General features: G+C 36.6%; 1 protein-coding gene across 5 annotated transcripts in view; it reads left to right on the top strand.

Moving 5' to 3' along the window:
• The window catches only part of fgfr2 (fibroblast growth factor receptor 2), a 97393-nt gene that overhangs the window by 48901 nt on the left and 35598 nt on the right, over window positions 1–12894 (top strand). For 4 of the 5 annotated variants that reach the window (XM_088351721.1, XM_088351722.1, XM_088351723.1 and 1 more), the window contains exons 6-8: window positions 1231–1354; window positions 4123–4313; window positions 9775–9919. In XM_088351721.1, the coding sequence (XP_088207847.1) occupies window positions 1231–1354; window positions 4123–4313; window positions 9775–9919 (460 nt within the window). Of the gene's footprint in view, window positions 1–1230; window positions 1355–4122; window positions 4314–6452; window positions 6592–9774; window positions 9920–12894 lie in introns of all 5 variants that reach the window. The other variant, XM_088351725.1, reaches the window with a different exon arrangement.

Raw genomic sequence — 12894 nt, forward strand, 5'->3', positions numbered from 1 at the left:
ACAGGACTGAGTTAAAATAAGGGATTGAATCCGGCCTGCGACACAACGCTGTGAGAAGCGCAAGAGAAAAACGGGCTGCAGGTTGAAATATGTCCAGGTGCCTCTCTCTGTCCTTGTGTTTCTTTCTTTCTCTCTCTCTTCCTCCGGTTTTCTCTCACTCTCCATCCCTCTCTTTCACTGTCTTTCTCTCTGTGTGTCTTTTCATCTTCCTTTGCTCTCACTTTTTTCCTTTTATCTCTTTTCTCTCTCTCTTGCTTTGCCCTTCTCTTTTTCTCCTCTTGTATCTTTTTCTGGGGCGGCAATGGCTCAGGAGGGAGAGCGCTCGTCCTGGGATCAAGAGATCGCAGTTCGAATCCCGGCTCCTCCGTGTTACATATCGAAGTGTCCTTGGGTAAGACACTGAACCCCTAATGCCCCCAATAAGCAGGTTAGCGCCTTACATGGCTGCACGGCCGCTATTGGGAAATGTGGAGCACATTGTAAAGCGCTTTGGGAAGTCATTGACTTGAAAAGCGCTATATAAATGCAAATCATTTCATTTCATTCTCTCCTTCTCTTTTCTTTGCCTCTCTTTCTATTTTTCTTTGGATTACGTTAATTCTCTCTTTCTTTCCACCTCTCTCACTATTTCTCTTTTCATCTCTTCTGTTTTTTATGTTTCTCTTCTTTTTCTCTCTCTCTCTTTTTCTCTCTCTCTTTCTCTCTCTTTTTCTCTCTTTTTTAGGGGTACAGTGTCTTACCCAAGGACACTTTGACATGTAACACGGAGGAGCCGGGATTCGAACTAGGATCTCTGATCCCAAGACGAGCGCTCTACCTCCTGAGCCACTGCCACCACCCCTCTACTTTTATTGCTCTCTCTTTTTCTTTCTTTTTTTCTTTCTTTTTTTCTTTCTTTCTTTCTTTCTTTCTTTCTCTTTTTTCTTTCTCTCTAATCTACTAGTCCGGCCCCCCAAAAAATGTTTGTTCTATCATTTGGCCCCCGAGTGAAAATTAGTTTGACACCCCTGCCCTAAACCAATACAATTCAGATGAATGACAAAAATAAACACAACTTAGATGTTCTCCAATTTATGGGTATGTGATTTTCAAATTGAAGTCCTCCACACTCAAGACCAAAGGAATAATCCAATTCCTACCGCAACCTTGATGTGAAGCTCTATGTAGAATCTGATCCTTTTTGGATTCCTGTATTCTTCTTTGAAAGAACGTTGTGATTTTCTTCCTCAGGTGCGAAGTCAGCACTGGACCCTCATCATGGAAAGCGTGGTCCCGTCCGATAAAGGCAACTACACCTGCTTGGTGGAGAACGAATTTGGATCCATTAGCCACACCTACACCCTGGATGTCGTGGGTAGGTCCATTTAAACCTGGATTTTCGTTTTTTTTTTTAGAGTAGATCGCCATTTTTTTTTCCTTCGGACAAAATATTTTCTTAAAGACCTTCAAGGTTTTTCTGCCGAGTTTGCAGAATCTAGAGTCCGCTTTCTGGGTTTCATATTTAAAACTGATAACTGCAACATAAAATGATCAGAAATGGAAAATACTATGTTCAGTTACTTATTCCTCCCCCTTCTGTCATTGTATGCCATCTTTAAAATATGGACATCTATTAGTGTTTGGGCAGTTTTAGTTAAAGCAGAGGCTATTTATTCATCTGTTTGATACTGGACAGTTTGGTTACTTATTCCTCCCCCTTCTGTCATTGTATGCTATCTTCTTTAAATTATTTAAACTTATAAATGTGGCAAGGTTTTAATTAAAGCAGATACTATTTATTCATCTGTTTGATACTGGATGGTTTGTTTACTTATTTCTCCCCCTTCTGTCATTGTATGCCATCTTTAAAATATGGACATCTATAAATGTTTGGGTGGTTTTAGTTAAAGCAGAGGCTATTTATTTATCTGATAGTGGACGATTTGGTTACTTATTCCTCCCCCCCTCTGTCATTGTATGCTATCTTTTTTAAATTATGGAAACCTACATTATAAATGTTTGCAAGGTTTTAAATAAAACAGACCGTATTTGTTCATCTTTGTAATACTAACTAGACAGTTTGGTTACTTATTCCTCCCCCTTCTGTTACTGTATGCTATCTTCTATAAAATATGTAAACCTATAAATCTCTGCAAGGTTTTAATTAAAGCAGATGCTATTAATTAATCTATGTGATACGAGACGGTTTGGTTACTTATTCCTTCCCCTTTCTGTCAATGTATGCTATCTTCTATAAAATATGGAAACCTATAAATCTCTGCAAGGTTTTAATTAAAGCAGATGCTATTTATTCATCTTTATGATACTAGACGGTTTGGTTACTTATTCCTCCCCCCTTCTGTCATTGTATGCTATCTTTTTTAAATTATGGAAACCTATAAATGTCTGCAAGGTTTTACTTAAAGCAGATGCTATTACTTAATCTATGTGTTACTAGACGGTTTGGTTACTTATTCCTCCCCCCTTCTGTCATGTATGTCTGTATGCTATCTTTTTTAAAATATGAAAACCAACAGTATAAATATTTGCAAGGTTTTAAAAAAAACAGACCCTATTTGTTCATCTTTGTAATACTAACTAGACGGTTTGGTTACTTATTCCTCCCCCCTTCTGTTACTGTATGCTATCTTCAATAAAATATGGAAACCTATACATGTCTGCAAGGTTTTAATTAAAGCAGATGCTATTTATTCATCTTTATGATACTAGACGGTTTGGTTACTTATTCCTCCCCCTTTTTGTCACTGTATGCTATCTTCTATAAAATATGGAAACCTATAAATATCTGCAAGGTTTTAATTAAAGCAGATGCTATTAATTAATCTATGTGATACTAGACGGTTTGGTTACTTATTCCTCCCCCCTTTCTGTCACTGTGTTACTCATCTTTTTGATACGAGACAGTTTGGTTACTTATTCCCCCCTTTTTTGTCAACGTATGCCATCTGTTTTGAAATACGGAAACCTATAAATATCAAAAAGTTTTAGTTCAAGCAGACACTCTATATTTATCTGTGTGATACTGGGCGGTTTGGTTACTTATTCCTCCCCCTTCTGTCATTCTTTCCACGTTTGATGGGGATTTTATGCAGAAATGCGAACAATTCCGAGTAGTTCACCTACTTTTTCATACCTGAGTAAGAGAGCAAAGAAAGTTACTGTTTACATACGAAGCTGCGGGCGTTGCTCGCTTAAGTGAGGCAGTGCCTCGGGCGCTCGACGTGATGTCATCGCTGGCGAATGTTTGCGCCCCGGCGTGGGGGGGGGGTTAGCTAGCATGCTTTAGCTAGCACGTCGATACTCCCGAAAGATAAAGAATGTGTGCTTTAACCACACACACACCTTATGTAAGTAAACAACTTAGTAAGTAATAGTAATTAAGTAAATAGTATGTGAAAAAAATAGCTAAGAAATACTAATAGTAATTGAATAAGTACCGTAAATTCCGGACTAGAGAGCGCCCCTGATTATAAGCCGCACGTACCACATTTTAAGAGGAAAACCGATTTTGTACTTACACAAGCCGCACCTGTATATAAGCCGCACCTGTATATAAGCCGCATGCGCCCACATCAAAAAAATGTAACACAAACACAAAATTAACCCAAACCTGACTTCAAGTCCCGCGATTGAAACTGAAATGTCCTTCATTAAACTACACAGTCCAAAAATCCCAGCCGGCAAAATAAACGGAAAATGATACCGGTACTTAAGTAATAATAAGTAATAGTAATACTACAGAAATATTAAAATATTACTATGGAAATACTTCAAAAATACTTCTATAGAAATACAACCAAAAACACCGCAACCATAATGCAATCACTACAGAAATATTACAACAGAAATACTACTAAATGCAGCTACAGTAGTACTACAAAAATAATACCAAAAAAAATGATTGATAATAAGTACCTACGGTGACGCGGTGGCGGCCATTTTGGAGGGAGGAGGTAACCTTTATCTTCTTTGTTTCATTACTTTCTTTGCTTTCCTTTATCCTCACTGTAAAATGTGAAACTGGAGTGCCACGTCCAATTTTGTTGTCACAATATGTTCAACCTATTTTATAACAATGATAATAAAGGTATATTCTATTCTATCTATTCTGTTATTTTCTAGAGCGCTCCCCTCACCGTCCCATCCTGCAAGCTGGTTTACCGGCCAACACCTCGGTGTACGTGGGCGAAGACGCTCGTTTCGTCTGCAAAGTCTACAGCGACGCTCAACCTCACATTCAGTGGCTCAAGCATATCAGTCAAAACGGGAGCCGCTACGGACCCAACGGGAACCCCTACGTCAAGGTCCTCAAGGTACGGCCCGCCGCTGACTCCGCCCCCTCCTCCCTCCAAAATGGCCGCCAACGCGGAAACCGCAGGGGTGGGCAAACTCTTGGATCCGATTTTTCTCGTTTAGGGATAAATGTGCATGCCGATATCTATTTCTTATCCAGATTAGTCACATATTTAAAGAAAAATAGCATATTTTTGGGTTATTTTTGTAGAACTTTTGTAGAATTACTGTAGATGTATTTTTGTAGTAGGAATTTTGTAGTATATCCATAAGTATAATTTTTTTTTATTTCTGTAGATTTTTTGTACAACTACGGTAGTTGTATTTTTTTGTGTGTTTCTGTAGTAGGATTTTTGTAGTATTTCTTTTGATTTTTGTAGTATTACTTTAGTAAGATTTCTGTAGTAGGAATTTTGTAGTATTTCTTTGATAAGACTTTTGTAGTATATCCATAGTATGATTTTTTTTATTTCTGTAGATTTTTTGTACAACTACGGTAGTTGTATTTTTTTTGTGTTTCTCTAGTAGGATTTTTGTTGTATTTATTTAGATTTTTGTAGAATTACTTTAGTAGTGTTTCTGTAGAAGGATTTTTTTAGTATTTTTTTCATAAGACTTTTGTAGTATATCCATAGTATGATTTTTTTTTATTTCTGTAGAGTTTTTGTACAACTACGGTAGTTGTATTTTTTTTGTGTGTTTCTGTAGTAGGATTTTTGTTGTATTCATTTTGATTTTTGGAGGATTACTTTAGTAGTATTTCTGTAGTAGTATTTTTTTAGTATTTTTTTCATGAGACTTTTGTAGTATATCCATAGTATGATTTTTTTATTACTGTAGATTTTTTGTACAACTACGGTAGTTGTATTGTTTTTGTGTGTGTTTCTGTAGTAGGATTTTTGTTGTATTTCTTTGAATTTTGTAGGATTACTTTAGTAGTATTTCTGTAGAAGGATTTTTGTAGTATATTCGTAGTATGATTTTTGTATTCATTTTTTGTACAACTACTGTAGTTGCATTTTTTTAGTGTTTCTGTGGTAGGATTTTTGTTGTATTATTTTGATTTTTGTAGAATTACTTTAGTAGTGTTTCTGTAGCAGGATTTTTGTAGTATTTATATATATATTTTTGTAGAATTATACTCGCTGTATTTTTGTAGTATTTCAGTAGTAGGATGGTTGTAGTATTTCTATATATTTTTGTAGAATTACTCTATCTGTATTTTTGTAGTTTTTTAGTAGTAGGATGTTGTAGTATTTCTTTAATAAGGCTTTTGTAGTATAGTATGGTATATCTTTCTGTAGAATTTTTAAAACTATTGTAGTTGTATCTTTTTAGTATTTCTGTAGTAGGATTTTTGTAGTAATTCTATATATTTTTGTAGAATTACTCTCGCTGTTTTTTTTAGTAGTAGGATGGTTGTAGTATTTCTTGAATAAGGCTTTTGTAGTATATCCATAGTATGATATTTTGTTCTGCAGAATTTTTTAAAACTACTGTAGTTGTATTTTTTTTAGTATTTCTATGGTAATTTTTTTGTATTCCTGTAGTAGCATCTTTATATTATTTCTATAGTTGTATTTCTGTGGTAGTGTATTTTTAGAATTTCTGTAGTATAGTTTTTGTAGTATTTATGTTTTAGTGTATTTTTTGGGTATATCTGTAGTAGGATTTTGTTTTTGGTATCTTTGTAGATTTTTATGGAGAGATACTTTTTGTAGTAGTATTTTAATAGTATTTATGTTGTTTTTTTGTATATATGTAGTAGTATTTTTTGGGGGAACTTCTGTTGATTTTTGAAGAATTAATGTAGATATATTTTTATGTATTTTGTTTATTTGCATAACGAAGGTAAGACAGGATAGCAGGTCCCAGTTTTAAGCATATTTTTTAGTTTTGTAGTATTTTAATAGTAGTATATTTACACAAAGGGATAATGGCATTTTAATCGTAGTATGTTTACACAAAGGGATAATGGCTACAAAGAAGGAAGCCACCCCAAAACACATTCTTTTCATTCGTCATTATGTTTTGACTATTTTCATTTGGCGGGATCAAAAAATCCTACCGGGCCGCAGTTTGCCTACCCCTGGATCACCCGTGGCTCTCCCCTCCCCTGCCCTTCGGGTGCTTTGACACGGGTAATGTGCCGATTTCAGCGTTCAGGAATTAACAGCTCCAACGCCGAGGAGCTCAACCTGACCGAGGTCAAGCTTGAAGACGCCGGGGAGTATATCTGTAAAGTCTCCAATTATATAGGCGAGGCCAGCCAATCGGCTTGGCTCACGGTCTTGCCAGGTAACCAATGGGTGGGCTGGGACGTCCCGCTCCCCTGCCGGGTTTTTTTTTCCTGGGCTTTTCCGTAGGGTCCTGTCGGCGGTCTCTCGGTGGTCCTGGGTCCTTAGGTGCATGTTAGCCGTCTAATGACTGAGTTAGACGGGCCTCAATGCTGCGATGTGAAGACATCTTACTCCGCTGGTGGAAATTGAGCTCATTTCATCGAAGTCTTCTTCTTTTCTGCGTTTGTTTGTTTTGTCTTTTTCTCACTCGGTTTTTCAATCTTTCAGACTTTCCTTTGGTCTTTCTTTCTATCAGTCTTTTGTTTTTTTCTGTTTGTCTTTCCTTCCGTCTTTTTTTAATCTGTCTTTTGTTCAGTCATTTTTATGTACGATCTTTCTTTCTATTAATCTTTTGTGTTTTTTCTCTTTTGGTCTTTCCTTTGGTCATTTTTCCTGATGGTCTTTCTGTTTTTCTTTCCGTCTTTTTTTTCCTTGGTAATTCTTTCGTCCGGTCTTTCTTTCTTTCAATCCGTCTTTCATTCAGTCTGTCTTTCGTACGTGTCTTTAGTAGTCTTTCGTTCTGTCTTTCGTTCAGTGGTTTTTATGTACGATCTTTCTATCCATTAATCTTTTGTTTTTTTTTCTCTTTTGGTCTTTTGTTCCGTCTTTTTTCATTCCGTCTTTCTCTCAGTCGTTTTTACTTATGATCTTTCTTTCTATCAGTCTTTTGTTTTTTTTCTGTTTGTCTTTGGTTCCGTCTTTTTTTAATCTGTCTTTTGTTCAGTCATTTTTATGTACGATCTTTCTTTCTATTCATCTTTTTTTTTTTTCTCTTTTGGTCTTTCGTTCCGTCTTTTTTCATTCCGTCTTTCTCTCAGTCGTTTTTACTTATGATCTTTCTTTCTATCAGTCTTTTGTTTTTTTTCTGTTTGTCTTCGGTTCCGTCTTCTTTTCGTTCCGTCTTTCTCTCAGTTGTTTTTGCTTACGATTTTTCTTTCTATTAAGCTTTAGTTTTTTTCTCTTTTGCTCCTTCATTCAGTCTTTTTTCATTCTGTATTTCTCTCAGTCTTTCTTTTATTTGGTCGTTTGGACTTTCGGTCTGTCGTTTATTTGTCCTTTATTTCTTTCTGTCTTTCTTTTTTTCAGTTTCTTTCCTGTCTGTCTTTTGTTTTTGTCGTTCACTCTTTCTTACTTCTGGTATTTCTCTCTTTCAATCTTTTTTTCCTTCAGTTCCATTCATTATTTCTTTTTGTCGTCTTTCAGTTTCTGTATTTATTTTGTTCTGTCCTTTTTTTGTTGTTTATTCACTCTTTCTTCCAGTGTTTTTCCCGTTCATTCTTGATTTCCTTCCTTTGTCTTTCCTTTAGTCCGTCTTTCTTTCGGTCTGTCGTTCGTTTACTCTTTCTTACCTCTGATTTTTCTCTCATTCGCTCTTTCCTCCTGTCTTTTGTTCTTCGGTCTGTCTTTCACTCCGTCTCTGTCTTCCTCGTTGATTTGTTCTTTATTTCTTTCTGTCTTTCCTTTTTTCAGTTTCTTTCCTGTTTTTGGTTCACTCTTTCTTACTCCTGGTATTTCTCTCGTTCAATCTTTTTTTTCCTTCATTTCCATTCAATATTTCTTTTTGTCTTCTTTCAGTTTCAGTATCTCTTTTGTCCTGTCCTTTTTTTGTTCGTTCATTCACTCTTTCCCTCTAGTGTTTTTCTTGATCAATCTTTATTTCCTAAGGTCTCTCTGTTTGTCTTTCCTTCAGTCTTTCTTCTATTTAGTCGTTTGGTCTTCGGTCTGTCTTTCACTCTGTCTCGGTCTTCCTTGTTTATTTGTTCTTTATTTCTTTCTGTCTTTCCTTTTTTTTAGTTTCTTTCCTGTCTTTCTTTTTTTTTTGTTCACGCTTATTTTCTTCTGGTACTTCTATCATTCAATCTTTTTTTCCTTCAGTTCCATTCATTATTTCTTTTTGTCTTCTTTCAGTTTCTGTATCTCTTTTGTTCTGTCCTTTTTTGGTTTGTTCATTCACTCTTTCTTCCAGTGTTTTTCCCGTTCAATCTCTATTTCCTTCCTTTGTCTTTCCTTTAGTCTGTCTTTCGTGCGGTCTTTCTTTCGGTCTTTGGTTCGGTCTTTTGTTCATTCACTCTTTCTTACCTCTGATTTTTCTCTCGTTCTCTCTTTCCTCTTGACTTTTGTTCCTCGGTCTGTCTTCCGCTCTGTCTCGGTCTTCCTCGTTTATTTGTTCTTTATTTCTTTCTGTCTTTCCTTTTTTCAGTTTCTTTCCTGTCTTGTCTTTTCTTTTTTTCGTTCACTCTTTCTTTCTTCTGGTATTTCTCTCGTTCAATCTTTTTTTTCCTTCAGTTTCCTTCATTCTTTGCTCCTTTTTGTCTTTCCTTGTTTCAGTTTCAATATCTCTTTTGTTCTGTCCTTTTTTTGATTTGTTCATTCACTCTTTCTTCCAGTGTTTTTCTTAATCAATCTTTTTTTCTTTCAGTCTCTCTGTTTGTCTTTCCTTCAGTCTTTCTTTTATTTGGTCGTTTGGTCTTTCGGTCTGTCGTTTATTTGTTCTTTATTTCGTTCTTTCGTTTTTTTAATGTCTTTCTTTTGTTTTTTTTCGCTCACTCTTTCTTTCTTTCTTCTTTTTTTTCCTTCAGTCTCATTCATTCATTATTTCTTTTTGTCTTTCCTTGTTTCAGTTTCAGTATCTCTTTTGTTCTGTCCTTTTTTGGTTTGTCCATTCACTCTTTTTTCCAGTGTTTTTCCCGTTCAATCTTTATTTCCTTCCTTTGTCTTTCCTTTAGTCCGTCTTTCTTTTGGTCTTTTGTTCGGTCTGTCGTTTGTTCACTCTTTCTTACCTCCGATATTTCTCTTGCTCACTCTTTCCTCTTGTCTTTTGTTCTTCAGTCTGTCTTTCGCTCCGTCTCGGTCTTCCTTTTTTTCCGAAACTACGAAAATAATACTTAAAACGAAGATGAGCCAAATTCTCTGCCTAACGAGTAAGATCCGATTTTCTCCGCAGCGTCTCGGTGGAGCTCCGGGACATTTTGTCTGTCTTTCACTTTCCGGGTGTTTTATGGGTGTTTATGGTGTGTTTTGGGGGTTTTCTCCTCTAGATGGGAATTCATCGATGGACGAGCGGCTTTTTGATTTCTTCCTTGGTGTTTGGGGTCTGAATCTTTGTTGTTTTTTTCCCCGCTTTCCTTCCTTTTTTCTCCAGACGGCGGGTGTAAACACCACCGATAAGGAGATAGAAGTTCTCTACTTGCCTAACGTGACTTTTGAGCACGCTGGGGAGTATACCTGCTTGGCGGGTAATTCTATCGGCCTGTCCTATCACACTGCCTGGTTGACCGTGCTTCCAGGTAAAGGATTTCAGGAAAAAAAATTAAGCTCCTGTTCGGTTTAGGGCTGCAACTATCCATCGGTTTCGTTCGAGGTGGGAAAAAAAATGGGTTCGCGTATATATAGCGTAATTTTATTTTTGCCGATCTCTAAGATCGATGTTTTTCCCCGGAATCCATTTTTCCGACGTCATCTCAGGTAAGTAAGTATGATTGTTTTAGTGTTTCTGTAGTATTCCTGTAGTATTTTTATAGTATTTCCATAGTAGTGTTATTACTGTAGCCGCTTTTAGTAGTATTTCTTTTGTAATATCTATGTAGTTATAGTCAGGGTTGGGTAGGGTTACTTTAACTGGATTACTTTCAATTACCGTGTTTGCCGCACTATAGGGCGCACCCCGAAAAAATAGTTTTTGGTCCTATATTTGACATACATAAGGCGCACCGGATTATAAGGCGCTACAATGGGAACGTGGACAAAACAGTCGGATAGTTCAGTCCAACTTATTACCCCCTTATCATTCCGAAAGCTTGCAAAGTAGCAAATACGTGTCGGGAACACGTGCGGATGCGGTGTCCGTACGATGTCACTCAAATGCATCGTTTCAAATATCATTCGGAAGTCTTGGGATTCAAGAAATGCCAACCATTCCTTAGTTTCTATTTTCTTTTTCGCTCGCAACTTTACTGAGCATATGACAATAAACACTTGGAATTGAGTTTAATTTAAAAAAACACCCATCACAGAAACACTCTGAATCAAGATACTGGGAAAATATATAGCCGGAGTAGCTCAACGAAGTCGTTGTGTTCAATAACAATGTGCAACCATGGTCCTCTTATATCCGTGAGTGTAGTAAATCCAGGATAGTAAAATATTTACAAATACAGAATGGTATAACATGTTTCCTCTATGCCGTAGACAACCGAACTTGCTATTCACATTCATCTTTTTCGGCCAATTGCAGGCTTTGTTTTGTCCCTTTAGCCTATGCGAGCCTGTAAATGATAAAAAGGATCCGCCCCCTTTACCTCCGAATAACTTTAGCCAATAGTGATCGATTCAACTGATGATTGACACATCTTTTTCGGCCAATTGCAGGCTTTGTTTTACAGCTTAAGCCTATGCCAGCCTGTAAATGATACAAAGGATCCGCCCCCTTGACCTCCGAATAACTTTAGCCAATAGTGATCGATTCAGATGATGATTGACACATTGGTTAGCCAATGAAACGCCGGTATATAAATCCCAGCATACACCGCTGACTACTTTGCGTTTGGGGGAAAATCTAGTCGGCGGCTGCTTGCATTAGTTGCAAGACTTTGCGACTTAATATTGATCCATCTATAAGGCGCACTGTATTATAAGGCGCATGGTCAGCTTTTGAAAAAAATTAAGCCTTTTAGGTGCGCCTTTTAGTGCGGAAAATACGGTACTTTTGGATGACTCCAATACCAAATATGCTCATAAAAGACAAAAGAAACTAAATAGGAATCAAATGATGACTCACAACACGTGGTAAGCTTTCTCTCCTGGCTTTGATCTCTTTGATCTCCGGCAAAACGAACATCAAATGCGACAGAAACAAAATGAAAATAAATCCAAACAGCTTGCCAACATCATTTTTGCCGTTCCATGTATTCCGTTACTCCCCAAGCCTGCACAAAATGTAGTCATTTTATTTATATTTAGTTTCTTTTGTCTTTTATGAGCATATTTGGTATTGGAGTCATCCAAAAGTCATTGAAAGTAATCCAGTTAAAGTAACCCTACCCAACCCTGGTTATAGTATTATGGTTGCTGTATTTTTGGATGTATTTCTGTAGAAGTATTTTTACAGTATTTCCATGCACACAGGTCACCCAATTTTTGACTTCAAAGTAGAGAGATTTTAGTATTTCTTTAGTATTTTAGTAGTATTACTCTAGCTGCATTTAGTAGTATTTCTGTTGTACTATTTCTGTAGTTCGAGTATTATGGTTGAGGTGTTTTTGCTTTTATTTCTGTAGAAGTATTTTGGAAGTATTTATATAGTAGTATTTTGGTATTTCTGTAGTATTCCTGTAGTACTTTTTATAGTATTTCCATAGTATTGTTATTCCTTTTTTTTTTTTAACAAAGATTTACCGCACTCCAAACTTTTCGTCAGGCAGATCCGCCATTGTTGTTTTGGTCTCGCGCCGATCTCGGCAAACGAGATCTCGTTGCTTCGAGATGACGTCATTGTTTTGGCGGTTGTCGAGTGAAAGAGAAGTAATCCTTCCGAAAAAACAGTTGGTATGAGGTGAAAATCAACAAAAAATTGGTCATTTCGTCAGTGTCGGTAATAAGTCGAAACATAATACAGAAAGTGGTAACAACGGCAATCATTCCGGCACGAAAAAACGGCGGAGAAATTCTTCGGAAGACCGCGAAGGCAAGGAAAACACGTGTTTTGAAGCCAACGATTCAATGAAAGATAAACAAAAGAATACTCCTAGCAAGAAAAAGACTTTTCTGCCAAAATGGACTCCATTCTATTCCTGGTTACACTATGAGGAGGATGATAATGGAGGCTACATGTTCTATGATGCGTGCACCCAGCGCGACAAAAAAACTGGATCGCATAAATCATTTCCCAATACGAACTTTCAGAAAGCACATTGGATCGGCACGACAATGAAAACCACAAATTAGCTATGGAAACTCCGTTGCTGCAATTGGACCTTGAGAAGGCATTACGACTGTGATGGGACAGCAAACCACGAAGAATATATGAACTGAAAAATCCGAAGCGATTAAAACTGCATGAATATATAGACTAATATTTCAGTTATATTATTTTGTAAAATGTGCAATATTTTTGTGAACTGAAAAATCTGAAGTGATAACTGCTTTGTATTACCAATTAAGTGTGATGATTAAAACTGAATGAATATATAGATTTATATTATATTATATATTCGTATTCTGTCGGAAAAACATATCTGGCGACAACTGTCTACAATGGAATTCT

Source organism: Urocampus carinirostris, chromosome 13 (genome assembly GCF_059441175.1).
Source record: "Urocampus carinirostris isolate Australia breed hairy pipefish chromosome 13, RoL_Ucar_1.0, whole genome shotgun sequence".
In the NCBI taxonomy this organism is placed as follows: domain Eukaryota; kingdom Metazoa; phylum Chordata; class Actinopteri; order Syngnathiformes; family Syngnathidae; genus Urocampus; species Urocampus carinirostris.